This window comes from Cydia pomonella, chromosome 25 (genome assembly GCF_033807575.1).
Source record: "Cydia pomonella isolate Wapato2018A chromosome 25, ilCydPomo1, whole genome shotgun sequence".
In the NCBI taxonomy this organism is placed as follows: Eukaryota; Metazoa; Arthropoda; class Insecta; order Lepidoptera; family Tortricidae; genus Cydia; species Cydia pomonella.
Window position 1 is genome coordinate 3,529,667 of NC_084727.1, and position 24,691 is coordinate 3,554,357.

The 24,691-nt window shown below is 36.4% G+C and overlaps 3 protein-coding genes across 5 annotated transcripts in view; 1 reads left to right on the forward strand and 2 right to left on the reverse strand.

Moving 5' to 3' along the window:
- Positions 1 to 2,440: 2,440 nt before the first annotated feature.
- Positions 2,441 to 4,578, forward strand: LOC133531485 (carboxypeptidase N subunit 2-like). Its single transcript, XM_061869733.1, has 2 exons — positions 2,441 to 2,738; positions 3,299 to 4,578. The coding sequence occupies exons 1-2, from the start codon at positions 2,720 to 2,722 to the stop codon at positions 4,114 to 4,116; spliced, it is 837 nt and encodes a 278-aa protein (XP_061725717.1). The 5' UTR covers positions 2,441 to 2,719; the 3' UTR covers positions 4,117 to 4,578.
- A 1,410-nt stretch (positions 4,579 to 5,988) lies between these two features.
- Positions 5,989 to 24,691, reverse strand: part of LOC133531549 (conserved oligomeric Golgi complex subunit 7) — a 46,315-nt gene continuing 27,612 nt past the window's right edge. Inside the window, exons 12-18 of one of the 3 annotated variants that reach the window (XM_061869828.1) lie at positions 22,629 to 22,803; positions 21,627 to 21,812; positions 20,640 to 20,734; positions 17,919 to 18,002; positions 16,013 to 16,106; positions 13,147 to 13,287; positions 5,989 to 6,003 (exon numbers count right to left, since the gene is read on the reverse strand). In XM_061869828.1, the coding sequence (XP_061725812.1) occupies positions 13,187 to 13,287; positions 16,013 to 16,106; positions 17,919 to 18,002; positions 20,640 to 20,734; positions 21,627 to 21,812; positions 22,629 to 22,803 (735 nt within the window). In that variant the 3' untranslated portion in view covers positions 5,989 to 6,003; positions 13,147 to 13,186. Of the gene's footprint in view, positions 6,004 to 12,856; positions 13,288 to 15,533; positions 16,107 to 17,918; positions 18,003 to 20,639; positions 20,735 to 21,626; positions 21,813 to 22,628; positions 22,804 to 24,691 lie in introns of those variants that run through there. The other 2 variants (XM_061869827.1, XM_061869826.1) reach the window with 2 other exon arrangements.
- On the reverse strand, positions 6,006 to 11,550 carry LOC133531544 (uncharacterized). Its single transcript, XM_061869816.1, has one exon. It carries the CDS (start codon positions 11,460 to 11,462, stop codon positions 6,651 to 6,653), a length of 4,812 nt encoding a protein of 1,603 aa, XP_061725800.1. The 5' UTR covers positions 11,463 to 11,550; the 3' UTR covers positions 6,006 to 6,650.

Here is a 24,691-nt window from a genome sequence, read left to right on the forward strand (position 1 = left end):
CGCTAGATGTCGACTTCCAAATAACTCGTGTCTTGGTAAGAAAACTACCGCGAAAACCGAAATTCGCAAATTGCGGGGATCTTTCTCTTTTACTCTTAGTAAGACGTAATTAGAGTGACAGAGAAAAATGCCGGCAATTGACGAATTTCGATTTTCCCGGTAGCCGCCCTATTATATGGCGTCACCACTCTTTCTTTACTTATATTTCTCTATGAAAGTAACTCTGCCTGTTACTGTTACCTCATCAAGCTTAAACCGCTGAACCGATTCTGATGAAATTTGGCATGAAAATAGTTTCCAAGTCCTCATCAGTCCACATTCCCGTCACTACGGTTTTTATGGCATACACTGTAAAATAGACCTTTTTTCCTTTAAGTAAGAGCTATATTCGTTCTGAAGTAGCAAAGATGTTATTGTTTACCTGAGTCAAATTTTGGCTAAGACTGTTTGCGATCAAAGGTTAATAAGATAATCTTTGTCACTTTGGTGGCTTTTACTCTCTGATAAGATAAACAATATTATAAAGCAAAATAAATATTTTAGACATATTTATGTAATCAGCTGAATATTATGTCGGCACCTATTAATTAATATAAGTGTCCACTAAAAATGGACCTCTTGGATAGATGGAATATAGGTACACTCGCGGACTTTAATTGTTGAGCCATTTAGGTGTCAAACGAATTTTGTTATTTTAATAGCTAAGCCAAAGATTTCCAGCTAATATTATAACCAGAGTAAGCGTAGGAGTTAAAAATAGAGTTCCGGTTACTCTAGTAACCATAGATTTATAATTAGCCTAGATGCCTAGTCTGTACATCCCTAGTGAAGCCATTTCGAGTACGACATTATGTCGCCCTCGTGTCATCGTATCCGAACGGCCCTCGCAGTACTCAAGGTCGAGTTGGTTTGTGTACACCTCCCGGTTATAAATTAAAAATACATGAAAGATGGTTGTTTGTGCGGTGAATGGGTGTCACAACACATCAGTGAATAAAAACAAACCACCTGATATAACATTTCACGCGTAAGTATCCAGTTTAATGTGATATTTTTACGTAATTGTAAATACAAAAATCCAAATTTTCGTCAGCCGCCATTACTTATAAATGTTGCCAGGTGATATGAATCTTTTTTCCTCCAAATGAGGCATGACGATTACATTGATAAAATAAAATTAATATGCTTACTTTACGTTCCATGTATGACTATAGAAAATATTCTTTTTTAGTTTTTCATTCTTTTATTTCAAATTATGTTTTGTCTTTTATAAAATTACAGTTTAAATTCATATTTTAATTTTGTGTGGTATTCTTTTTAGATTTCCGACTGATCCGCTTCTGTCTGCGAGATGGACGGAAAAAAATAGATTAAATAGGAACGATGCAATATGGAAACCGACTAAACATACTCGAATATGCTCTCGCCATTTTGATGAGCAAGTAAAGTAAATTTATTTGTGGAACACAGGTGTTACAGTTAAGGTCTGTAAAAACGAAACGCAACTGTCACTGTCGCACTTATATGGAAGACTGATAGAGAGACACAAAGCGTTTCGTTGTCGAAGCAATAGCGATTGCAACCTTGGCTAGGTCGGCAGGTACAATTACTACGAGTAGTACTGACGATAAATAGTTATTTATTTTACAAGAGGGAAAGTTGTTGTTTAACCGCTCGTGCTAATTAGCAATATTATCGAGCTAGATAAAGATCCCAAAATTTCTAAAAATGGAATCTTGAGCGTTGCGAGGGTTTCAAGTTACGAGAGTTAAACAAATTTTGCCCCAAGTGAAACACAAAACTTTTCACCACACCAACCCGAAGAAAATATTAAATGTATGATATCAAATAAAATCAAACCAAATCGAATCCAAATGATCGTCATTAAATATTTATCATTTAAAATCATTATTCCAAAGTCAATTCTACCAGTTATTATCTGTGCACATTTGTAAAATAAAAAAATAAACCTTTTTTATTTAAACATTATTTCACAAAGTACAGAAATGCAAAGTCCTTAAAAGAAACCTTGAAAGCTTTTGCCATAAATTTAATATCTACATACACACTCCCAAATGATTGATAGCCAAGTATAAGGATGTGGTTAAAATCCATCTACTTTAAGGGGAATAAATGAACTCTGGCAACCCATTTTTGTATATATGTGTGTGTCGCTGAGCGTAAGACACGAGCGTCGCACGCACACATCGATCGTGTTTCGGCTTCACTTTGGGCAGATTAGCCTTATGAGGACTAACTGTCTATGTGTGATAGGTCAGTGCTAGTTACAATATTAGCGGGAAATAGTTGAGCATTAGACTTTCTGTTTGCCGCGACGTCTATTGTTGAGTAGCAGTACTGAGAGTTCCCCTACTTGACGCTAGATGTAGACTACGAAAATAATAGTATTTTTGGTAACTAAACCGTTGTATGGAGTGAGCACTCTGGTCTTCTTAATAATCTTTGGCTAAGCTATGAAGTGTCCAGTATGAAGTAAGATTTATTATTATTATTATTTATACAGTGACCTCTAAATGGCGCAACAATTAAAGTCCGTGACTGTACCTATCCGTAAGGCCAGTAAAGTCAAAACAAAAACTTTATCTTAAAATGTGGTGATAAATAATTAGCCACCGTGTGACTCTCTTCATGATCAGACGTATTTTAGAAAGCTTGTTGAATTGCAGTCACGGAACGAAACGATTACCTAATCTCAACGATGGCGTTTTCCAATATGGGTGAGTATCCTATCGTATAATGATCGAGCAATATTTGTGTCACTATTCTTGTACATACTACTTTTAATCACTTTTAATTTCCTTTACAATTAAAAAACATGTCGATGTGTTTTAATAGGTAGGAAAGTTTCATTCGTAATTAACGTAACTTAATGAATCATCGCGTTAATTTGTTAGGTACCATAGCATTTGGTAGCTCGATGGTACCATAACAATGCATTGTTACCCGACTTACATATGTATGCAAATTTTCAGCTCGATCGGGAAATGGGTCAAATTTAGCTTCTAATAAGATTTGAGGCACAGTAGTTAGAAGAAACTTACATACTAATAGGGCAAGTTAAATAAAAGCTTGTAAAAAAAGCCGTCGTTTACGTTTAGAGCTATTATTTCAACCTTGGGTCTAAAAAAAACAGTCGAGACGGAATTCCGGAATGTCTGAGCTTATGTTTTCAGATAGATGTGGCAGAAAAATTCAGTCAGAAAAAAGTCGTCGTTTAGAGTTATTATTTCAAATGTTGATCACATCCGTGGGTACATTCTGCTTTCATCTGTTGCAGGGCTAGTCTCAGCGCTCGTTTTGCTACTACCCCTGCTGCTGCCAACTGAGGCTGACTACGTCACCTGGGCTCAATGCACGCGCTACGGCAGAAGAGAACGCGTCAGAGAATACCCAACCGACACCGAAGCCACATGGTTAAACCTTGCAATGTGCCGCATCAAAAACGTAACCCTTACCGACATTAACGGCCTTCCCAACCTGGTCTTTCTCTTCTTGAATTATAATAATATCGAAAATATAGACACCGCTGCGTTCCGTTCCCTTCCGAATTTAACAAAAGTAGAGTTAGGATACAACAAGTTAAAACAAGCGCCTGTGTTCGTAGAGAATTCATGCCCTAGTTTAACTGAGTTATTCTTATGGAACAATCAGATCGAAAACATAAATAATGGTGAAACATTTTCGCCTTGTGCAAAACTAGAGCGATTATTTCTGTCAAATAATCAAATCGAACATCTCCACCCGGATTTGTTTAAATCGTTACCTGAATTGAAAGAATTGTACTTATACGATAACAAGATCAATTTTATTCCTGAACAAATGTTCGAAAGCAGCAAGCTTCAAAGGTTAGACTTGCACGAGAATAGGTTAAGCTACTTGCCTGCTAACTTTGTCGGTAAACTGCCAAGTCTTAGTCAATTTGATTTCTCGGATAATCCTTGGGAGTGCGAGTGCTTTCTTGAGCTTATCGAGGAGGTAAAGAAGGTGCCTAAACTCACGTACAACGAGGGCACGAGGCCAGAATGTGTGAATAATAGCACGAAATCATGCAACAGGCGTAGCTCTTCCCACGGAGTTTTCACACGCTTAGGTTAGGAGCATGTAGCAAATGGGGGAATGAGGATACGTATGGTATGCACAGATTTAGGAACGCCGGCCAACAGTGTATCGTTCATTAATCTTGTACTACTAATAGTTTCAGGCCACGATATATCATGGTTACAAGGTTATTTATTAAGTTATCTAATTGAATATATAATATCTATGTATTTAATGTGTTGGCTTAAAGCTATTACCTACCACGCGTATTCCGCATTCAATCATTTGAGAGCATATAGCTCACACGGGTCAGCATCAGCATTATACTGAGGCGAGCCCAGTGTGTCAATGTCAATATGCTAATTTTCAATGTTTTAAAGTTTATCACGAAATAAAATGATTTATTATGTAATGTAATCAGTAATCGTCTTAAAATTAAACTATAAACTAATTTATAACTTATAATTACTTAACTCGATTTTTAACTAATTACTTACTGATTAAAGCACTCCATATTTATACTGTTTTTATTAGTATTGAACGCTAACCAAATTTTGGTGGTCTGGTGGACTGGGAATTAATTTCCCACCTTTTATCAGTGGTAACGACTGGGAAAAAATCCCACTAGTAACCACCAACTTAGTTTGGAATTTTCTTTCCCATTAAAAGGCGCTGGTAAAAGGTGGGAAATAAATTCCCAGTAGTTACCACTGGTAACAAATAGAGCGAATTACCCGAGCGTATGACTTTCAATTTTCAATCTAGAGGTCGCGACGTCGTGGGTTCATTTCAAACCCGGCTCGCAACTTACTATGCTACTTAACCTTTTGAACGCCACGCCTATCGTACGCGGCGCGTAATCGTGAACCTTGTCAGTACGCATGAAGGTTGATATTGGGCTGTAGCCGCGCGCGTCATATGACGTCTTTGGCGGTCAAAAGGTTAATTTACCATGTCATTTGATATGTACCAGTCGCTTTTCGGTGAAGGAAAACATCGTGAGGAAACTGGACTAATAGAGCAAGATCCCAGAGCCGCCAGACCTTACTTATTTTCTCAGTAATAAAATGTATGGGATAATATAGTGTTAGTAAAAGTTGGTAAAAATATTACTAACTTTTCTTAAATTCTTATGGCTGATTTTTATGTGTTTTAGAAAATATTGTTGAAAATTTATAATCAACATTGCCAGACCATTTCCGCCGGCGGTAACTTTTACCAGAAGCTTTAAAGCTGTCAAACATTATTGTAACTTTATTTATATTCTATATCACTAATAAAAAATCAAGAGTGAGAATACAAAAAAAAGTAGTTACAATATTTTTTGACAGCTTTTAAGCGTCTGATAAATAATAATAATAACAATGTTTTCTAAAACATAAATAAAAATCAGCCATGATAATTTGAGAAAAGTTAGTAATATTTTTACCAAACTTTAGCACCTTGTACCCGACAAATGGCCGACGCGTCGGGCCAATATAGCAAGTATGCAGACATTAAAAGTACTTACTAACACTATATTATCCCATACATTTTATTCATGAGGAAATATGTAAGGTCTGGCCGCGTAGCCAACGTTACAATCGATAACGCTCAGTAATCGTAGAGTAGGCATCTCTCTCTATCACTCTTCCATATTAGTGCGACTGTGGCCGTTGCGTTTCGTTCGCCACGGAACGTGAACGATATGCACGTTGGCTACGCGGGCTGGGATCTTGGACTATAATCCATAAGGGCTTGTGCACTAATCACGCGAGGTTTTTTCGGTTACTTTTTGACCCTGTGGGTTGAAAGGTCAGATGGCAGTCGCTTTCGTAAAAACGAATGCCTCAGCCAAATCTTGGCATTCGTTGCCAAGCGAACCTCAGACTCCCACGAGCCGTCGTAAAAATCTGGAACAGCGGTAGGAAGATTTAGATTTTATATTCAAATGAATTCAAACACTATTTAACACAATATACATATATATTAGATTGGATAATTAAAACATAGTAAGATAAACCTAAGTTTATTGGCCACAATCAAGTCAAAAGAATACTTAAATTAAATCACATAAGGAGTTTTTAACACTTAGGTAAGTACATATCATATTCTTAACATTGGTAATTAATAGTTTTTTTATACAATCGTTAAATATAATATATATACATATAGTCGAGTACCGTGTTTAGGCAACGAAGCTTACAGATTTTAGGTACGAGATTGAAAAGCTTGATTATATCACTATTGTTTACAGTACTTTTTCTACCAGTAAATTCTGACAAACAAGTATTTACCATCGGTTTTTAATCGCTGGCATTATTTTCCATAAACAAGAGCCAAAGAGCTGCTCAAGTTGAATTTTTGTTTGATATTTGTTAGGTTCAAAATAAACGGCGCCATATATGACATGACTGGAGCAAAGAACCACAGTTTTAATTGGTTAATAGTACTGAAAACAATTACAGTAGCTTTCAGTAAATACATAGAAAACATAAAGGACGAATTGGACATTCAACTTTTAAAGCGTAAAGCGGTAGAAATTTTACTGGTGTCAGTGAAATATCAAAAATACTCCAAATCTTCTTTTAAATGTCCCATGATTGGTGCCCTTAACATATTTTAGTGGATTGTTTTTTTCTGGTAATCTGAGGTTTAGGGACTAATGGTAATTTTAACTGAACCATTTTTCCGTTGTCCCCATTTACAATTGATGCACCGACAAGACGGACCGTCTCTTGTACGTTTCGCTTTACTGCATCGACGAGAGGATCCAGGTTACATTGGAAGTTATTTAAGATCAAAACACACACTATTACATGGCATACTATTTTTCTTTTCATATCTGGTGAGCTGAATCTATATGTATATATTCCGTTATCATCGCTTTTACGTTCAGAACATTCTGTAAATCCTTTCATTATTATATTATTTAATGTCTTGGAATGGTGGCATACTTTAAAGTATTTTATCCTGATTTTCGAGCTCCTGACATGAATGAATTTTATCAGTTCACTTGCATAGACTGCTAGCACGGTGAACTGCAAGGAGAGCGACTTGTTTTCGATGATGGACTGTATGTATGGATGTAGATCCTCACTATATTTACTCTTTTTCAACTCACAGTAAATCTTCTTGTATTTACTTTTGGAGAAAAATTTGTCCATAAGATATACATTTTCAAGTTCAGTTGCTTCTCTATTAATAGGCGGTACATAGAAATCATCTGGGTCAATTATGTCATATTTTGATAAGTCAATTTTACGATCCAACGGTTTTAAAGGAGGTTGAGTTAACTCGGATGGTAATTGTAACTTCACTACAGTTCCATCGTCGCTATGTTCAATGATCGCTCCAACAAGGCGTACAGCCTCCAGCATAAATCTAAATCCACATTTTCTATTTAATGCGTCCTTGAGAGGGTCCAGTTTAAAATTGAAGTTATTTAAAATTAACACACATATCATTATATAACACACAGACTTAATTTCCATATTTGCCGATTTGAGCCTTACAGTTTTGTATGTGTTATATATTTTATGTGGATATTTAGCAAGTTCTATAAATCCTTTTATTAAGATATCGTTTAATGTCTTAGAATAGGGACATATTCTGTAGTCACGTTTCTTAATTTCGCTCCAGAGAGAATTTACGTGTTTTATAAGCGAACTTGCACACACGGCCAGTACTGTTAACTCGGAAGACAAATACTTCTTTTTCACAAAGGACTGTATGTATGGATGTAAATCTTTTTTGTAATTACTATCTTTTAACTCACACTCAATTTTCTTATATGTATCTTTAGACAAAAACTTTTCTAAAGGATATACATCTTCAAGTTTGGTTGCTTTTCGGTTAATAGGCGGTAAATAAACGTCGTCAGCGTCTTTTATATTTTCATTATCTGATAGATCGTCTTGATCAACATTCTCAGTCTCACGTTCTAGACTTTCTTTCTCAATATGTTGCAGGGACCCAATTTTAGAAGCACCACTTATGTTATTCTGTGTATTTAGTAAATCGTCTGGATCTACCACATTTTTTTCATATTTTTTTAGGTCTCGATCAACAGTAAGACGTCGTTTCGAAGTATTATTTGTAATGTCCTCCTTCTTTGGCACTAATGGTAATTTCAACTCTATCAGTGATCCCTCGCCTTTATTAACAATCACGGCTCCAACAAGACTCACCACTTTTTCCACGTGTTTTGTTTTATATGTATTCTTTATTGCATTACAGAAATCTTCTAGCTTGAATCGAAAGTTATTTATGATTAACAAAAATACAATTATATGACATACCATTTTATCTCTTATGTCCTGGGTCACGTTTTCAACAATTTTAGATTTAACAATAAATCTTTTTTTACAGATATCATTTAATTTATTGGAAAGGTTGCTTATTCTAAACCATATTTCCCAGACTTTAGATATATCTTTTAAGAATTGTAAAAGTTCATTTGCATATACAGCTAGCACTATTAATTGTAAAGGAAGAGTCTTGTTTTCGATAAAAGAGAGTATATATGGATGTAAATGATCTTTATAATCATTCTGCTGTAACTCCTGATATATTATTTCATACTCATCTTTAGATAAAATTTCTTCTATAGGATATACATCTTCAAGTTCAGTTGCTTTTCTGTCAATAGTTGGTAGATAGAAATCATCCGGGTCAATTTTGACAGTCTCTGCCTCCTGGTCTCCCTTCTTCCGCTTTGAACTTGAACTTTTCTTTTTTTTTGGACTTGAGTCCATTTTAGTTCTTAGAGCACACTTATTTCTGTGTATAGTGGCCCGTGTTTTTGGCACTAAGGGCAATTTTAATTTTACCATTGTTCCATCGTCCCCATCTTCAAGTGTTGCTGCAACAAAACTGAGCAACTTTAGTATGCGTTTCCTTTTTATCGCATCCAAAAAAGAATCCATTTTAAATTGAAACTTATTTAAGATCAACATACATACTATTATGTGACACAGAATTTTTCTTCTCATTGCTTGTGACGTCTTATGCATTGAATAAGTTCTCCCTTTATATTTAATAAGTTCTGTAAACCTTTTAAATAAGATTGCATTTAATGTCTTAGAATGGGGGCAAATTATGAATTTTTTGATTTTTTTAAATCTAGTATGTAAGAATTTTATGAGTACACTTGCATATACAGCTAGCACTGTAAACTCTAAAGACAATGTCCTGGTTTTCACACATTGTTGTATGTATGGATGTAAATCGGCCATATAATTGTTTTCCGCTAGCTCAAAAAAAATCTGGAAATACTCATCTTCAGAGAAAATCTTGTTTATAACATATACATCTTCAAGATTGGTTGCTTCTCGGTTAAGAAATGGTACATAGAACTCATCTGGGTCGATTTCATAATCATCTTTGTGCTGCAAGTTCTTGTCAATTTTATGCGGCTTTGTTTTTCTTATACGGGCCTGAGGTTTTGGAACTAACGGTAATTTTAACTGCACTGTCATTTCACTGTCTTTGTTTATAATTGATGCTCCTACAAAAGCTATCATTTTCATCACATGATTACGATTAGAATTTATTGAGTTCAAGAGAGGCATCAGCTTAAAGCTAAATTTACTTAAGATTAAAGTAAATACAATTATATGACATATAATTTTATCTTTCATGTTTTGCAAACTCCTATGTTTAAACATAATAATTATTCTAAAATGGTTCATTATGATATTATTCAATGTCTTAGAGCAGTGGCATAATACAAAGTCATTTTTCATGATTTCTGCTTCGTCAACATGTAAGAATTTTATAAGTTCACTTGTATATAGAGCTAGCACTGTTGATTGTAAGGACAGAGTCTCGTTTTCTGTAAAGGGCAGTATGTATGGGTGTAAATCAGCTGTGTAATTATTCTCCATAAGCTCATTGTAAATATGCTCATATTCATCTTTGGACAAAATCTTCTCTACAAGATATACATGTTCAACTTGACCTGCATCTCTGTTTATAGATGGTAAATAGAAGTCATCCAAGTCAAGATTGCCATATATAGATAGATAATTGTTGACCGTATCATTAGCAGTCACTGTTTCTGTCTGTTCTGTTACAGTTTCATCTTGAACTTTTGATACCAAATGTTTAATGACTTCTTTACTAATTTTTAGTCTTTCTTCTTCTTTTAGCTGCATACATGAGTCTGTATCTTCACATACAGTTGATTTATCAGAGTTAGAATGTGGTTTTTTGACTAATGGTAGCCTTAGTAGCACCTGTCTTCCAATTTCACTTGTAACTACTGATGCTCCGGTGAAGTATACCAGGTGTTTAATACTGCATCTCTTTGGTATACCCATTGCAGTACATAGAGGTTCAAGATAAAATCTATAATTATTTAATATTAACATGAACACCATTATATGACATATAATTCTTTCCTGAATATTATTTGATTTTATTACTGCTAGTTTTGTAAACTTTTTCATTAGTATATCATTCAATGTATTAGAATGCGGACATATTTTAAATTTAGTCATTCTGATTTGTTCTTCACTAGCATGTAAGTATTTAATAAGATAACTGACATAGGCAGCAAGTACTGTTAGTTGGGGTGATAAATGCCTGTCTTTCATGTAAGACTTTATATAAGGGTGCAAATCAGCCACATAGTTATTTTCCTCTAGTTCCTCTAAAATCTTTTCACATTCACCTTTGGACAAAATCTTCTCTATCTGATAAACATCTTCAACTTTGGTAGCCCCTCTGTTAATAGGCGGTATGTGAAACTCTTCAGAGTTATTCTCTTCAAGCGCTGTAAGATCTTGTTGCTCCATAACCTCCATATCTGTCGGCTCTGTTTCAGGTTCAAGATTAACTCTAAATTTCTTTTGCTGTTCTAATTCCTTCTTCTCAAATTCTAAAAACTCTAATCTACTTATTTCATGCTGTTGCTGCAAATAATCTAATTCAACTTCAGTTACTTCTCTATCTATAGGCGGCATATCGAGCTCACCTATGCCGTTATTACATGCAACTAGATTTTCAAACATATTGCTTTCAATAATCTGTTCTGTGTCCATTTGAACAGCATTGGATATATTCTGTGTCATAATTTTCTTTGATCTCATTTTACTATGCGCTTTCGCTTCGTGTTCTAAATGGTCTAAGTCCGTTTCGGTGAGCGGTTTCAAGTTGGCGCTGCCTACCTCTATTAGACGAACATTTCCGGATACCCTGTCTCTAGCTAGTATCAGGGTCATGCCAGATTCTTCCTTTTCCTCTTTACCGGCGTAGACGAGCTCGGAAGTCTCCATCACTATTGTTCTAGTCTTATTCTTGTCTTGTAACACGGCACAGTCTGTTTCGAAGTCTTTCGTCAGGCAGCCATTTTGGAAATATAATAACGTGGGATAAATCGGCCCTTTAGTGCAGACCGAGTGCACTGTGAGCTCCGACATAGCTTCATTTAGGGATACGAAAAGGTTAAGTACATAGATTCTCACGTGCGAATTAATTGTTAGAAACAAACATAAACACAAGGTTGATCTGTCAGTGTCACTGATTCTTTTTTTTTCGTCCATATCGAAAGGCTAGAGTGCCAATTACATCCACACTTTATCAGGCCTGATATCAGACCCGATTTCGGGCCCGGAAAGAGTTGTTTCCGTTTTACCAAATATCAGCACTTCTTTTACAATATTTGAAATGTAAAGAAATGGTTCATATGCAAAAATATCAAACATTGAATAATTTTTGGCAAGAGACAAAGTATTTTTTATATTTCAAATATTGTTAACGATGTGCTGATATCACGCTGATATTCCGTGAAACGAAAACGTTTAACAAGCCCGAAGTCGGGAAGTGTGGACGTAATTGGCGCTTTACGCACCAACTCTTAACGGAAACATGTGTATACTTTATCTGTATTCTTTCTTTGTAATATAATATTTCTTATATTTAATCTTTTTTTCAACGCACGAGTCAAATGTAGATGGTAGATAGTAATTAAATGTTTGAAAAACTTTAACTTGACTACATGACTAAGTTTTTATTTAATATCTAAAGTGCCAATTACATCCACACTTCCCGATAACGGCCCCAAAATCAGTCCCGATTTCGGGCTTGATAATCGTTTTCCGTTACACGGAATATAAACACATCGATAATTGGAATGTAAAAAATACTATTGTTAACGATGTGTTGATATTTGGTGAAACGAAAAATATTCTTTACAGTACATATGGGGCTACTTTATAGCACTAGTGCGAGAAGTAGCATATTATGTTACTGTGTCGAACATTTAAAGGGCCATATGTACTGTAAAACGTTGTACGATACATGTGCGAATAGGTAATTCGCAACTCGTGTCGATTTAAAACACTCCCTTCGGTCGTGTTTTAATTTATCGCCACTCGTTTCGAATTTCCTATTTTTCGCACTTGTATCGTAATGTACTATTCTCGGGCCCAAAAACGGGTTTGATATCAGGGGGCCTACCGCGAAAACCGAAATTCGCAAATTGCGGGGATCTTTCTCTTTTACTCCCACTAAGACGTAATTAGAGTGACAGAGAAAAATGCCCGCAATTCACGAACTTCGATTTTCGCGGTTATAGCCCAGGCCTGATAAAAGTGTGGATGTAATTTTCACTTAAGTGATTTAAAAATGAAGTATATTTTTACATGATTTTAACTGGGCCACAAATAATTACGCATATATCAATATCGGCTCAGTAGTTATGTATGACGCTACGGTAAATACGACACAACTCATATGACGCTTCGCTAAGATCATTATCATTACCCTTCCTTATGATATCATTGTAGTAAGTAGCTGAGTAAAAAAATAAGCGCACATTTTGCAAATATATATATTTGATTTAAATAAAATGTAGAACGTAGGTACATTATATTGCACACTGGGCTTCGTGACGCTTATTCGTTCTGCGGCGTGGCAGGGCGAAGAGATCGCTCGAGGTTCCTCAGAGATGGCTTCACCGCGGTACCGAGGCCTCCCTTTATACATGTACGTTATATTGCACACTGGGCGTCCTGTGGTTCATTCGTTCTGCGGCGTGGCAGCGCGAAGAGATCGCTCGAGGTTCCTCAGAGATGGCTTCACCGCGGTACCGAGGCCTCCCTTTATACATGTACATTATATTGCACACTGGGCGTCCTGTGGTTCATTCGTTCTGCGGCGTGGCAGCGCGAAGAGAACGCTCGAGGTTCCTCAGAGATGGCGTCACCGCGGTACCGAGGTCTTCCACAACGCTGGATAGGTACACTGCAAATAGACAATAGTGTACAGTAAGCTGCAGATATAACTGACCCCCTACATACAAACATAGAAATATGAGTAAAAGAGTGGTAACTCCATACATCAGTTTTCTTACCAAAACGCGAGTTAATTTGTTGTCGACATCTAGCGTCAAGTAGCGGAAATTATCAGTACTAGTTGTAGCTAGTTGACAATAGGGACCGTGCGCGTTGGAGGGTCTGCCATCTTGTGGCCTGAATCGGAACAATAAACATGTACATTTACACGTCTCGTGTTTTCTTGTGCATAGTAAGTGCTGCCATCTTGTGGGCTACAACGGAACAATAAACATCACATTTACGCCTCGCGCCAAAAATCTGACGGCTCCTGTGCTGCCTGCTACAGTTCATGCACGCTCCCTATAATGTCGCGACGAACAATAACTTTACGAGTCCGGTAACGATTTTAGAGCAAAAATGTAAAATTCATAGATTTAGTCGCTGAAATTGTACACCTATTGTTACGTAATATGTAAATAACAAGTATTGGTTTCTATTAGCACGTCTTCTCATCTTGCCTTTTAATAATGAGGTCGCAAGCGTGCGTCCCCGGTAATATGTGACGAGAAGGAACAGTTTTTACGTTACGAACTGTCAACTGACATTTGTCATTTGTTGTTTATCGCCTAACTGTCAACAGTGTCAATCCGAGAGTTGTGACGTCATCAGAATCTTCAATGACGTTTCGAGTTTGGTCACGTGACGTGTGCCAAAAGATATTTTAAATTCAATATTTACAAAAATATGGTCATTACAGGTCCCCTAAAAGTAGTTTAACATGTTCTTATAATCCAAAAGAATTTATTGGGATACAATTCTGCCCTGAGATTTGTAGATGGAAACAACCCTATTGTGAATTGCAAGAGCTATAATTCAAATTATTAAATACAGCGACGTGTATTTTTTTGCTTGCTTGCTTCCCTTGACAGGCATAGTGCATAAATTTACTACATACTATAGATTAATTCATTATACTAAAATTAAATACTGACCGAAAAAGTATGAATGAGGAAAGAAAGCCTGACATATTCGGTATATAATAAAGACTGTATCGTTTATTATAAATACAGATAAAACCTGGTGTAACTGTTGACTTGTTTATTATTTTGTATTACTATGTTAGGGTATGATCTGAGGGTATTTTTACGCCATATCTGATATAAGGTTTTATATTTTGTTATTTTAGGAACTTTATGATGCTTTTAAAATCGTCTAGCAAAAATATTTCGGACAAGCCTATATCGAGCTTAATTTGAGACTATTTACCGACTCCTTGGTACGATTTAAAGAAACAGAAGGTTAATATGCTGCCAAAACATGTCATCAAGTGCCCTCTTCATGATTGCTCAATTGAGCATCTGCAGAATAAATGTGGTGAATTTTTATTTTTACATAAATACAAGTTTTCACGCAACATTTTGGATTCCCGACAATTTCTGATGCAAGTTAAATGAGGGAGACAGCTAAAAGAATCTGCTAAAAACCAGTCTATCAGACATTCATGGCGTTGAACCATCGCTAGAGCGGGTCGATAGAAACGCTCCATTATAGCTATATTGGATGTCAAAGTCGGAGTTGTCGTAAGTAACATGCAATTTTCTCTAAAAGGCCACATTGCACAGATCCAAAACTTTTTTTTTTACTAAAACAAATGATTAGACTATGTCCAGATGTTTCGCTTTACGAATCATGTGTAATTGCGGTTCACATAGTACGATTTTTAATTTGTGTAATGTCGTCTTGTTCGCAAACCGTATTTTTTTTGTAGTACTTGTCCGAAATCGTTATTGTTACTCGGGAGGATCGGGTAAATTTTGTCTAAACCATATGCTTTACGTAGAGCTCCCAGAGAGAAATGTGTACCTTATTAAAGCACTAAATTAAGACATGTATAATTTTGAAATAAAAATGTAATAGCAAAAAAAAAAAAGTAAAGTTGTATTTATAATAAACGATACAGTCTTTACCAAAGAGGATGTTCTTCTCCGTAAATGTTGATTAACTAAGTGGTTTCCACATCGTCTCTGCGTTATAAAGGGTTAAAGACTAAAATGCCACACAAAGTTTCCTGAAATAGATCTTGTTTTAGAGATAATGTCAATTTTTGTGAAGATTTGTTTCTGTTATAACTAAGTGAAAAAAGCCTTTACAGTACATATGGTGCTACTTTAGCGCACTAGTGCGAGAATTAGCATATTACGTTACTGTGTCGAACATTTAAAGGGCCATATGTACTGTAAAACGTTGTACGATACATGTGCGAATAGGTAATTCGCAACTCGTGTCGATTTAAAACACTCCCTCCGGTCGTGTTTTAATTTATCGCCACTCGTTTCGAATTTCCTATTTTTCGCACTTGTATCGTAATGTACTATTTTAGGTGTGACGCTGCTACTGCATGACTTGGTTTAGGCACGCCTACTCACAGACATTAAAGTTAAAAAGTAAACTCGGTAATTTTTTTTGTCTGTAAATAAAAAAAAAGTTTACTTATTCGTTGTAATGATTTGTTTTCACCAAGGTGTAAAAATAAATGAGCTGTACAGAAAACGCAAAAAAAATATTTTTTTTTTGGCGATATTGTCCAAAACTTTTGATAGATTTTTTTTCTCTTTTTGACCTCAGGAATGCGTGGTTAAAATCTGTCGGGTTTAATTGGGTGTATATTAACTTGTTGACTACGAAACAGTTACCTATGTCCGTGAGGCAGCGCTTGGTCCCCAGTGCGTCCATGTTTCTGATGTTCAGAATCTTTTCCGCGTAAACCTCGCATGTGTGCGTGCAAATCTGAAACAAACAATATTGTATATAATACATAATAATAATAAATATTATAAGACATTATTACACAAATTGACTGAGTCTCACAGTAAGCTCAATAAGGCTTGTATTGTGGGTACTTACACAACTATATATAAATTTATAAATACATTGAAAACATCCATGACTCAAAAACAAATATCCGTGCTGATCACACGAATATATGTCCTTACTAGGATTTGAACCCGGGACCATCGGCTTCATAGGCAAAGTCACTACCCACTAGGCCAGACAGGTCGTCATTTCATGTATATACGAGTAGAAAAGAACGTTTATGCAAACAATCCCAGCTTGTGATATATGTATGTATTTAATTGTACAAACTTGTTTAACACAAATACAATCTCAATAATTTTTTTGTCAAAAAAAAAGTAATTTTTGATACAAGCTTTCTCGCTTTGCTGTCTGCAGTTTTCTTTCAACAGGCAACAAATGCACATCGAGACTATTCTAACAAACCCAAACGCAATTAGTTTGCGTCGTTTTATCACAGAGATGCCACCTCCTGTCTCCATCATCAGATCAGCTCAATGGTAACATAATATTGCGTTGTCACCCGACTTACATATGTATGCAAATTTTCAGCTTCATCGGAAACCGGGAAGTGGGTCAAATAAGTCTTTGCGTTGCGAAATACGTTGGGTATGTACACTTGAGCTAAATCTGTATTATATAAAGTCTGACCGTAATATATGATCACGCGCCATAATGAGGAGTTTCATTGGAACGTTTGGAACTAAATTTTTCATACTAAACTCATCCTATACATGAGAATAACAGCGCCCTCTTGACAATGATCATATATGTCGGGCTTTACCTACATGTGTAAGTCTGGTGACAATGCAATATTATGGTACCATCGAGCATGGAGACATGAAAGACAGGTATGGAGACAAGAGGCCATAGGAACTCTGTGATAAAACAATGCAACCTTATTATTTTTGGGGTGTTAGAATTGTCTCGATGAGTATAGGCCAGTCCAGACAGGATCAATTATTCGCCAATCTGATTAAAATGGTCAAATCAGGCGGTGCGGACGCAAACGCCAATTTTGCTCGCATATTTCTATTAATATGATATTTGTAGAATCTGGTTGCGCCTGTTCGCGTCCATACTTCCGTCAAATTCTTTAATATAAACTGATACCAAATATCCCGTGAGATGGCACTGTACCGGGAGCGGCGATTTCTACATCACGCTATCGAAATATTTCTAGGGATTGTATATAAGGGTTTGGGATTATTTTTAATATATTGGCTTTATTAGTGACTGGTTGTTTATTTTCATAGTCAATCTTCCCAAAGTAAAGATCGCCCTTGTTGAAATGGAGTTGTGCCCGCTCGGTCTTTAAAAAGAGCGCTCCGGTCTCGGTCAATCGGTCAAATGAACTAGTTCGCTCGTTTAGGTCCTGTAGTTCAGGAGCAAATCTCGAGATCTGAATGAGGATGACTAGATTATATCTTATTATCTTGCTCTCGCTCGCAAATAAACAGAGCGAGAGCGTGAGAGAGCGACTTTCTTGACCTTGACTCATTCCGATCATTCGCTCCTGACCGATTTGTTACTTGGTATTGACGTACCGACTACTGAACTAAAGGACCGAGACCGATTAAGAGCGCTTAAGATGAACTAGTTCCTTTCGGTCTGTGATGGGATTTCATTCCTTTTAGTTCTTCGGGCCTGACCGATCAAGCCTATTTTGAAAGACTTAGGAGTACATACAGCGCCTGTTTTAAGGGCCACAGAAACAATTGTATTGTATAGCATAATGATTTTTACCTCGGAAAGGAACTGCCACGGCGCCTGCTTCTCCGACAGATGCATCTCGAGATGCTGCGGCAGGGTCATCAGGTATTGACCGATCTGGAGAATGTGACACAAATTCACAATATCACATTCTAGTGCAACTTCAACATTTATTTAGCAAATAGGCCACTACACGTCACCATAGATTTACATACAACCAAAAAAAACCGGACAAGTGCGAGTCGGACTCGCACACCGGGTTTCGTACTTTTTAGTAGTTTTTGTTATAGCGGAAGCAGAAATATATCATCTATGAAAAATTCAAGTGTCTATCACGGTTCATGAGTGACAGACGGACGGACGGACAGACAGCGGAGTCTCAGTAATAGGGTCCCGTTTTACCAACCGGTAGGGAACCCTATAAAACACATCAACATTCATAAAATACAATAAAAAATATACAGTTAAGTGAACATATCAATTCAAATTAAAGTATATAGTCTATTATTGTAGAATAACAAATACTACAATCCTAGCCTAAGATAAAAAATAAATAAAGAGAATATTTAAAAAAAAACACAAACACATAAAAATGTAATATTATTTAGAGGTGTAAATGTATAAATTGTACGTACAGATGTCAAACATAAACCGGACAATCAAAAGATGGGTTCGAGTCCCACGTTGGCCAGAATTGAACATCGTTGATTTTTCCATTGTGATTGACTTCTGTATATACATTCTATAGATTGTAATGTGGAACATTCCACAATAATTAAGTTTTTGGCAAAAATTTCATTTTTAGTACAAGCTTTTATCGCTGACTGTACATTTCTTTCCACAGGTAACTAATATCGAGACGAGACACTTCTAAAAACCCCAAACACAATTAGGTTGCGTTGTTTTATCACAGAGTTCCTATGTCCACCTCTTGTTTCCATCATCAGATCAGCTCGATGGTACCATAATATTGCATTGTCACCCGACTTACATATGTATGCAAATTTTCAGCTCAATCGGAAACCGGGAAGTGGATCAAATTTAACTTGCAAGATTTGATTACAAACACAACGGTCAGGTGAAAGTAAATAAAAGCTTGTAAAAAATATTTACATTTAGGTGTAAATATAAGTGTCCAAACCAAAAGATTGTATAGTTTATCAAATTATCCTTAGAGATGTATATGGTCTCCAAGAGTCAAAATACTGTATATACAGTGTAATAAGTTCCAAACCAAAAGATTGTATAGTTTATCAAATTATCCTTAGAGATGTATATGGTCTCCAAGAGTCAAAATACTGTATATACAGTGTAAACTTCATATAATGTCACTCGATAACGATTCAATACCTATAACGTGGACATTTGTTGGCTATATTTGGTTTATTTTAGTATTAATTTCTCTCTATAAAGTGGAGGTCAATAGAACTTGCAAACTATGTAAACAAATATCCTCCGAGTATCCTCGAATTCGGGAGTGTAATTTGGACACCACAATACCAAGTCCATATTGACCGTTTGGGGAGAATTCAAAACATTTTCTTAAAATCTTTAAGTTATAGAACAGGTACTTATTTTGTAAATTCAACGTTGGCGGCGAAACATTTTGGTGTACCTTCCCTTTTTGACCGTAGGATATATATACTTAGACGTTATGTTTTTGTTTAAAATTCTAAAAATATTATTAATTGTCCTAATCTACTAAGATTAGTTACTTTCAGTTGTCCGCATCACCCCTTACGCCCTGGATCGCTGTTTCATATTAGTTTTCCGGTCAAAAACTATTCCAGGCATACCTTTTTCAGACGAGTTCCTAGTTACTATAATAAACATCTATTCGAAGTTGATTGTTTTCAAAATTCGTTGGCTAGTCTAAAAAATATAGGTAAACTGTAAGTTGTGTTAATATATAAGTACAGATATCAGTTATTTTTTCTATCTGATTCAAAATTTTGCATTAGCTATATTAAATTAAAAAAAAAAATTCGTTTATTTCGAGTATCATAATTACATTTCGAGTATAATAATATAACTATATTTATTTCAGTAACATAGTTTATAACTTATTAACCTCCAGGTATTTTTATTGTATTTTCCTTTTGTTACGGTATTGCATTGTTGATATGTTTATATGACTGTTTGGTTTCTAAATAAATAAATAAATAAAAATATGACAGATTCTGTTAGCATTTGACGTATAACCTAAAAGTTTCACGATAGTTGTTTTCATTGAAATATTAATAATGAACATAATTATATTTTAACTAGTAATTGATATAAATAAAAGATTTAAGTATATAGACTATTGATAAAACCATGGTTGTCCACAAAAAGTGCGAGATTACGAAGAAATGAAGGTAAATTGGTTTGTTTACATTATTTGCAATTTCTATAGATCTCCACTTTACAGGCTGTTTATTTAGTCACCTGCAATAATTTACGGGGTGAATAGATAGGATAGGTCATACTGAGCAACTTTTTCTATGGGAATCTCTCTTAGAAATCGCGAAAAAATAAAATTATTCTCCCATAGACAATGTCAAGGTCAGAAGTCAACATATATGAAACAAACAATTTTTTTTCGCGATTTCGGGGTTGGTCCTATAGTAAAAGTTGCTCAGTATGACCTATATATTCAGCCCGTAAATTATTGCAGGTGACTAAATAAACATCCTTTATAATTAAGACATTCATTAAGATAAAAAAACAACCGTATCTAAGCCTTTCATTTGGGTACAGAAATAATAAATATACCTCAGTGATATACTCCTGTGGAGACAGAGAGAAATCTGGCAGGTCTGTGGACAGAGCGTCATTATTGCTCCATACATTCAGCGATGGGATTTTATCTGAAACAAGCAGTAATTATAGGGTTTTTTTTTTTACTCGATTTTGTGTGTTTATTAATAGTACATTACGATACAAGTGCGAAAAATAGAAAATTCGAAACGAGTGGCGAATTCCCTATTCGAACATGTATCGTACCACGTTTTACAGTACATATGGCCCTTTAAATGTTGGACACAGTAACGTAATATGCTAATTTTCGCATTAGTGCGGTAAAGTAGCACCATATGTACTGTAATAGTATTTTACAGTATATATGGCGCTACTTTACCGCACTAGTGCGATAATTAGCACATTACGTAAGATTTTAAAGGTGTATTCTTGACCGCATTTAGAGACTAAAATATCATACAAAGTTTTCTGAAATAGGTCTTGTTTAATGACATAATGTCAATTTTTATAAAAAATGTATAGGAAGCGTGCATGAACTGTAGGAGGCAGCACAGGAGCCGTCAGATTTTTGGCGCGAGGCGTAAATTTGAGGTTTATTGTTCCGATGTACCCCACAACCTACTATGCACAAGAAAACACGTGACGTGTACATGTTTAAGGTTCCGATTCAGGCCACAAGATGGCAAACCCTTCAACGCGCACGGTCCCTATAGGCCAAAGGTATATTCGCCATCAGCGAGAGGAGCGACAGTCGTTAGAGCGAGAGGTTACGTTAGATAGATAGATAGATAGATAGAGAGAGAGAGAGAGAGAGAGAGAGAGGGAGAAAGAGAGAGAGAGAGAAAGAAAGAGAGAGAGAGAGAGAGAGAAAGAGAGAGAGAAAGAGAGAGAGAGAAAGAGAGAGAGAAAGAGAGAGAGAAAGTGAGAGAGAGAGAAAGAGAGAGAGAAAGAGAGAGAAAGAGAGAGAGAGAGAGAGAGAGAGAAAGAGAGATAAGTAATTACCAAGTTGCGCGTCGACGGGGCCGCGCACGATGGCGCGGGCGAGCGCGCGCAGCTGCTGCGCGGCGCGGCGCAGCGCGGGCAGCGCGGCCGCGGCCGGGGGCTCGGCGCGCCGCGCGGGGGGCCGGCCGCCGCCCGCCGCGCCCGGGGGCAGGGCCGGCAGCTCCGACAGTGGGTGGCTCGGTTGCTCTGTAAACAATCATGTTTTTCCATTTCTCATGCTGTGAAAATGGCTCGTTGTTAATCTATGTTTTTATTTTTTTATTATAAATAAATAAATATTACAGGACATTATTACACAGCGAGCTGCTGGAGCGAGGCCAGAAGACGAGCTGAAGATAGGAAGGCGTGGCGCGAGCTTGTGAAGGCCCTTTGCACCTCTGGGGCGCTTTAGGACAACAACAACATTATTACACGAATTTACTAAGTCCCACAGTAAGCTCAATAAGGCTTGTGTTGAGGGTACTTAGACAACGATATATATAGTATATAAATATTTATAAATACTTAAATACAGGGTCGGGTAGTGACCCTGCCTACGAAGCTGATGGTCCCGGGTTTAAATCCTGGTAAGGGCATTTATTTGTGTGATGAGCACGGACATTTGTTCCTGAGTTTTGGGTGTTTTCTGTGTATTTAAGTATTTTTATATTATATATATCGTTGTTTAAGTACCCACAACACAAGCCTTGTTGAGCTTACTGTGGGGCTTAGTCAATTTGTGTAATAATATCCTATAATATTTATTTATTCCATTATATTTTTTTTTCTCAATAACTATTCTGCAAGATCCCTGTGAAGATGAAGGCCTCCTCCAGTGATGATCAGTGTTCTCTGTCTTTGGGAATATCCATCCATTTTTTGTCTCCTATTTGGGCGATGATTTTCATTCATCACACAAATAAATGCCCTTACCAGGATTTGAACCCGGGGCCATCGGCTTCATAGGCAGGGTCACTACCCACTAGGCCAGACCGGTCGTAGATTTTATCCAGCTATGCCTACCTGGATCGTTTGTTGGTAGTTTTCCAGCAGCCTCGAGTGCTTGAGCGGCGGCTCTCTCTAGTGTGACGGCGGCCGGGCACGCCGCGCTCAGGACTCCGCCCGCGCCGGTCTGGAGCTCCTGCTCGATGCGCCGGCCGTGCGAGGAGATTAGGGCGCACAGGGCGGTGAAGAAGGCCTGCGTGGAAATAGTACAGTCAGCTTCAAATACTTTGTAGCGGTCAAAGTGGCCAAATAGTTCGGTACACCATACTAAATATATGGTGTACCGAACTATTTGGCTACTTTGGTTGCTACAAAGTATTTGACGCTGACTGTACATTACGATACAAGTGCGAAAAATAGGAATTTCGAAACGAGTGGTGATATATTAAAACAAGTCCCTTCGGTCGTGTTTTTAATCGACACGAGTTGCGAATTGTCTATTCGCACATGTATCGTACAACGTTTTACAGTACATATGGCCCTTTAAATGTTCGACATAATAACGTAATATGCTAATTTTCGCACTAGTGCTATAAAGTAGCACCATATGTACAGTAATAGTACATTACGATACAAGTGCGAAAAATAGGAAATTCGAAACGAGTGCTGATAAATTAAAAAACGAACGAAGGGAGTTAAAATTAAATCGACACGAGTTGCGAATTACCTATTCGCACATGTCTGGTACAACGTTTTACAGTACATATGGCTCTTTAAATGTTCGACACAGTAACGTAATATGCTAATTTTCGCACTAGTGCTATAAAGTAGCACCATATGTACAGTAATAGTACATTACGATACAAGTGCGAAAAATAGGAAATTCGAAACGAGTGGTGATAAATTAAAACACGAACGAAGGGAGTGTTTTAAATCGACACGAGTTGCGAATTACCTATTTGCACATGTCTGGTACAACGTTTTACAGTACATATGGCTCTTTAAATGTTCGACATAGTATGTATGTATGTATGTATATACTTTATTGTACATAGAAATAAAAACACGAAAAACACAGTTACAGAGTAAATTAAATACAACAAAGGCGAACTTATCCCTGTATGGGATCTCTTCCAGTTAACCTTTGAGGAAATGAGTAAAACAGAAGTAACGGTGAATGAATGACAAACACAAACAAAAGTGTACAATCACTGAAATTAATGAAATGCACGTTTTGAATACACATTGATACAAATATACATAGATAGAAAAATAACCATAAAATAATGCATACATATATATATAAATAAAAATAAATAAATATTCAATATATAATATAAATAAATATGATTTCGAACCAGAAAAGTAAAGGAAATTAAAAAAGTAGAAGTACTCCAAAGAACTAGGAAGTCGTAACCAAAGTATCGGAAAGCCACAATTTTTTAAGCTTCTCCTTGAGTGATGCTACAGATTGGGATTGCCTCACGGACACCGGAATCTCGTTCCATAACTTGACGGCATGGACAGTAAAGGATTTCTTGTATGTGCGCGTCGTATTGGAAGGAATCGTGAGTAAAAGATTGGTGCTTGATCGAAGGCGATGACCACTACCAGCAGCTAAATAACTAAACCTTTCGGAAAGGTAAGGTGGCGAAGCAGGATTAAATAGAACATTGATAGTAATGTAATATGCTAATTTTCGCACTAGTGCGGTAAAGTTGCACCATATGTACGGTAAAATATATTATATAAAGAGTGGGCTCGAACCGACAAAAATGAATACGAAGGTATTTCTAGTGTTACGAGTAAATATATTTTTTATTTTTGTTCCAAAAAAAAAAAACGCTTTCAATTATTATTACTCAAAATCACGATGGACTGTGACACCCTGCCTATGAAGCCGATGGTCCTGGGTTCGAATCCCGGTAAGGGCATTTATTTGCGTGATGAGCACAGGTATTTGTTCCTGAGTCATGGATGTTTTCTATGTATTTAAGTATTTGTATATTATACAATGTGTTTGTGCACGTATAGTGGTGCCGTTAACCACGTATAGTACGGAAAATTTTATAGACAAATCACCCCCTATACCTATGTTTTTTTACAACCATTTTAAAAATGTACCCCTTCAAAGTTTTATG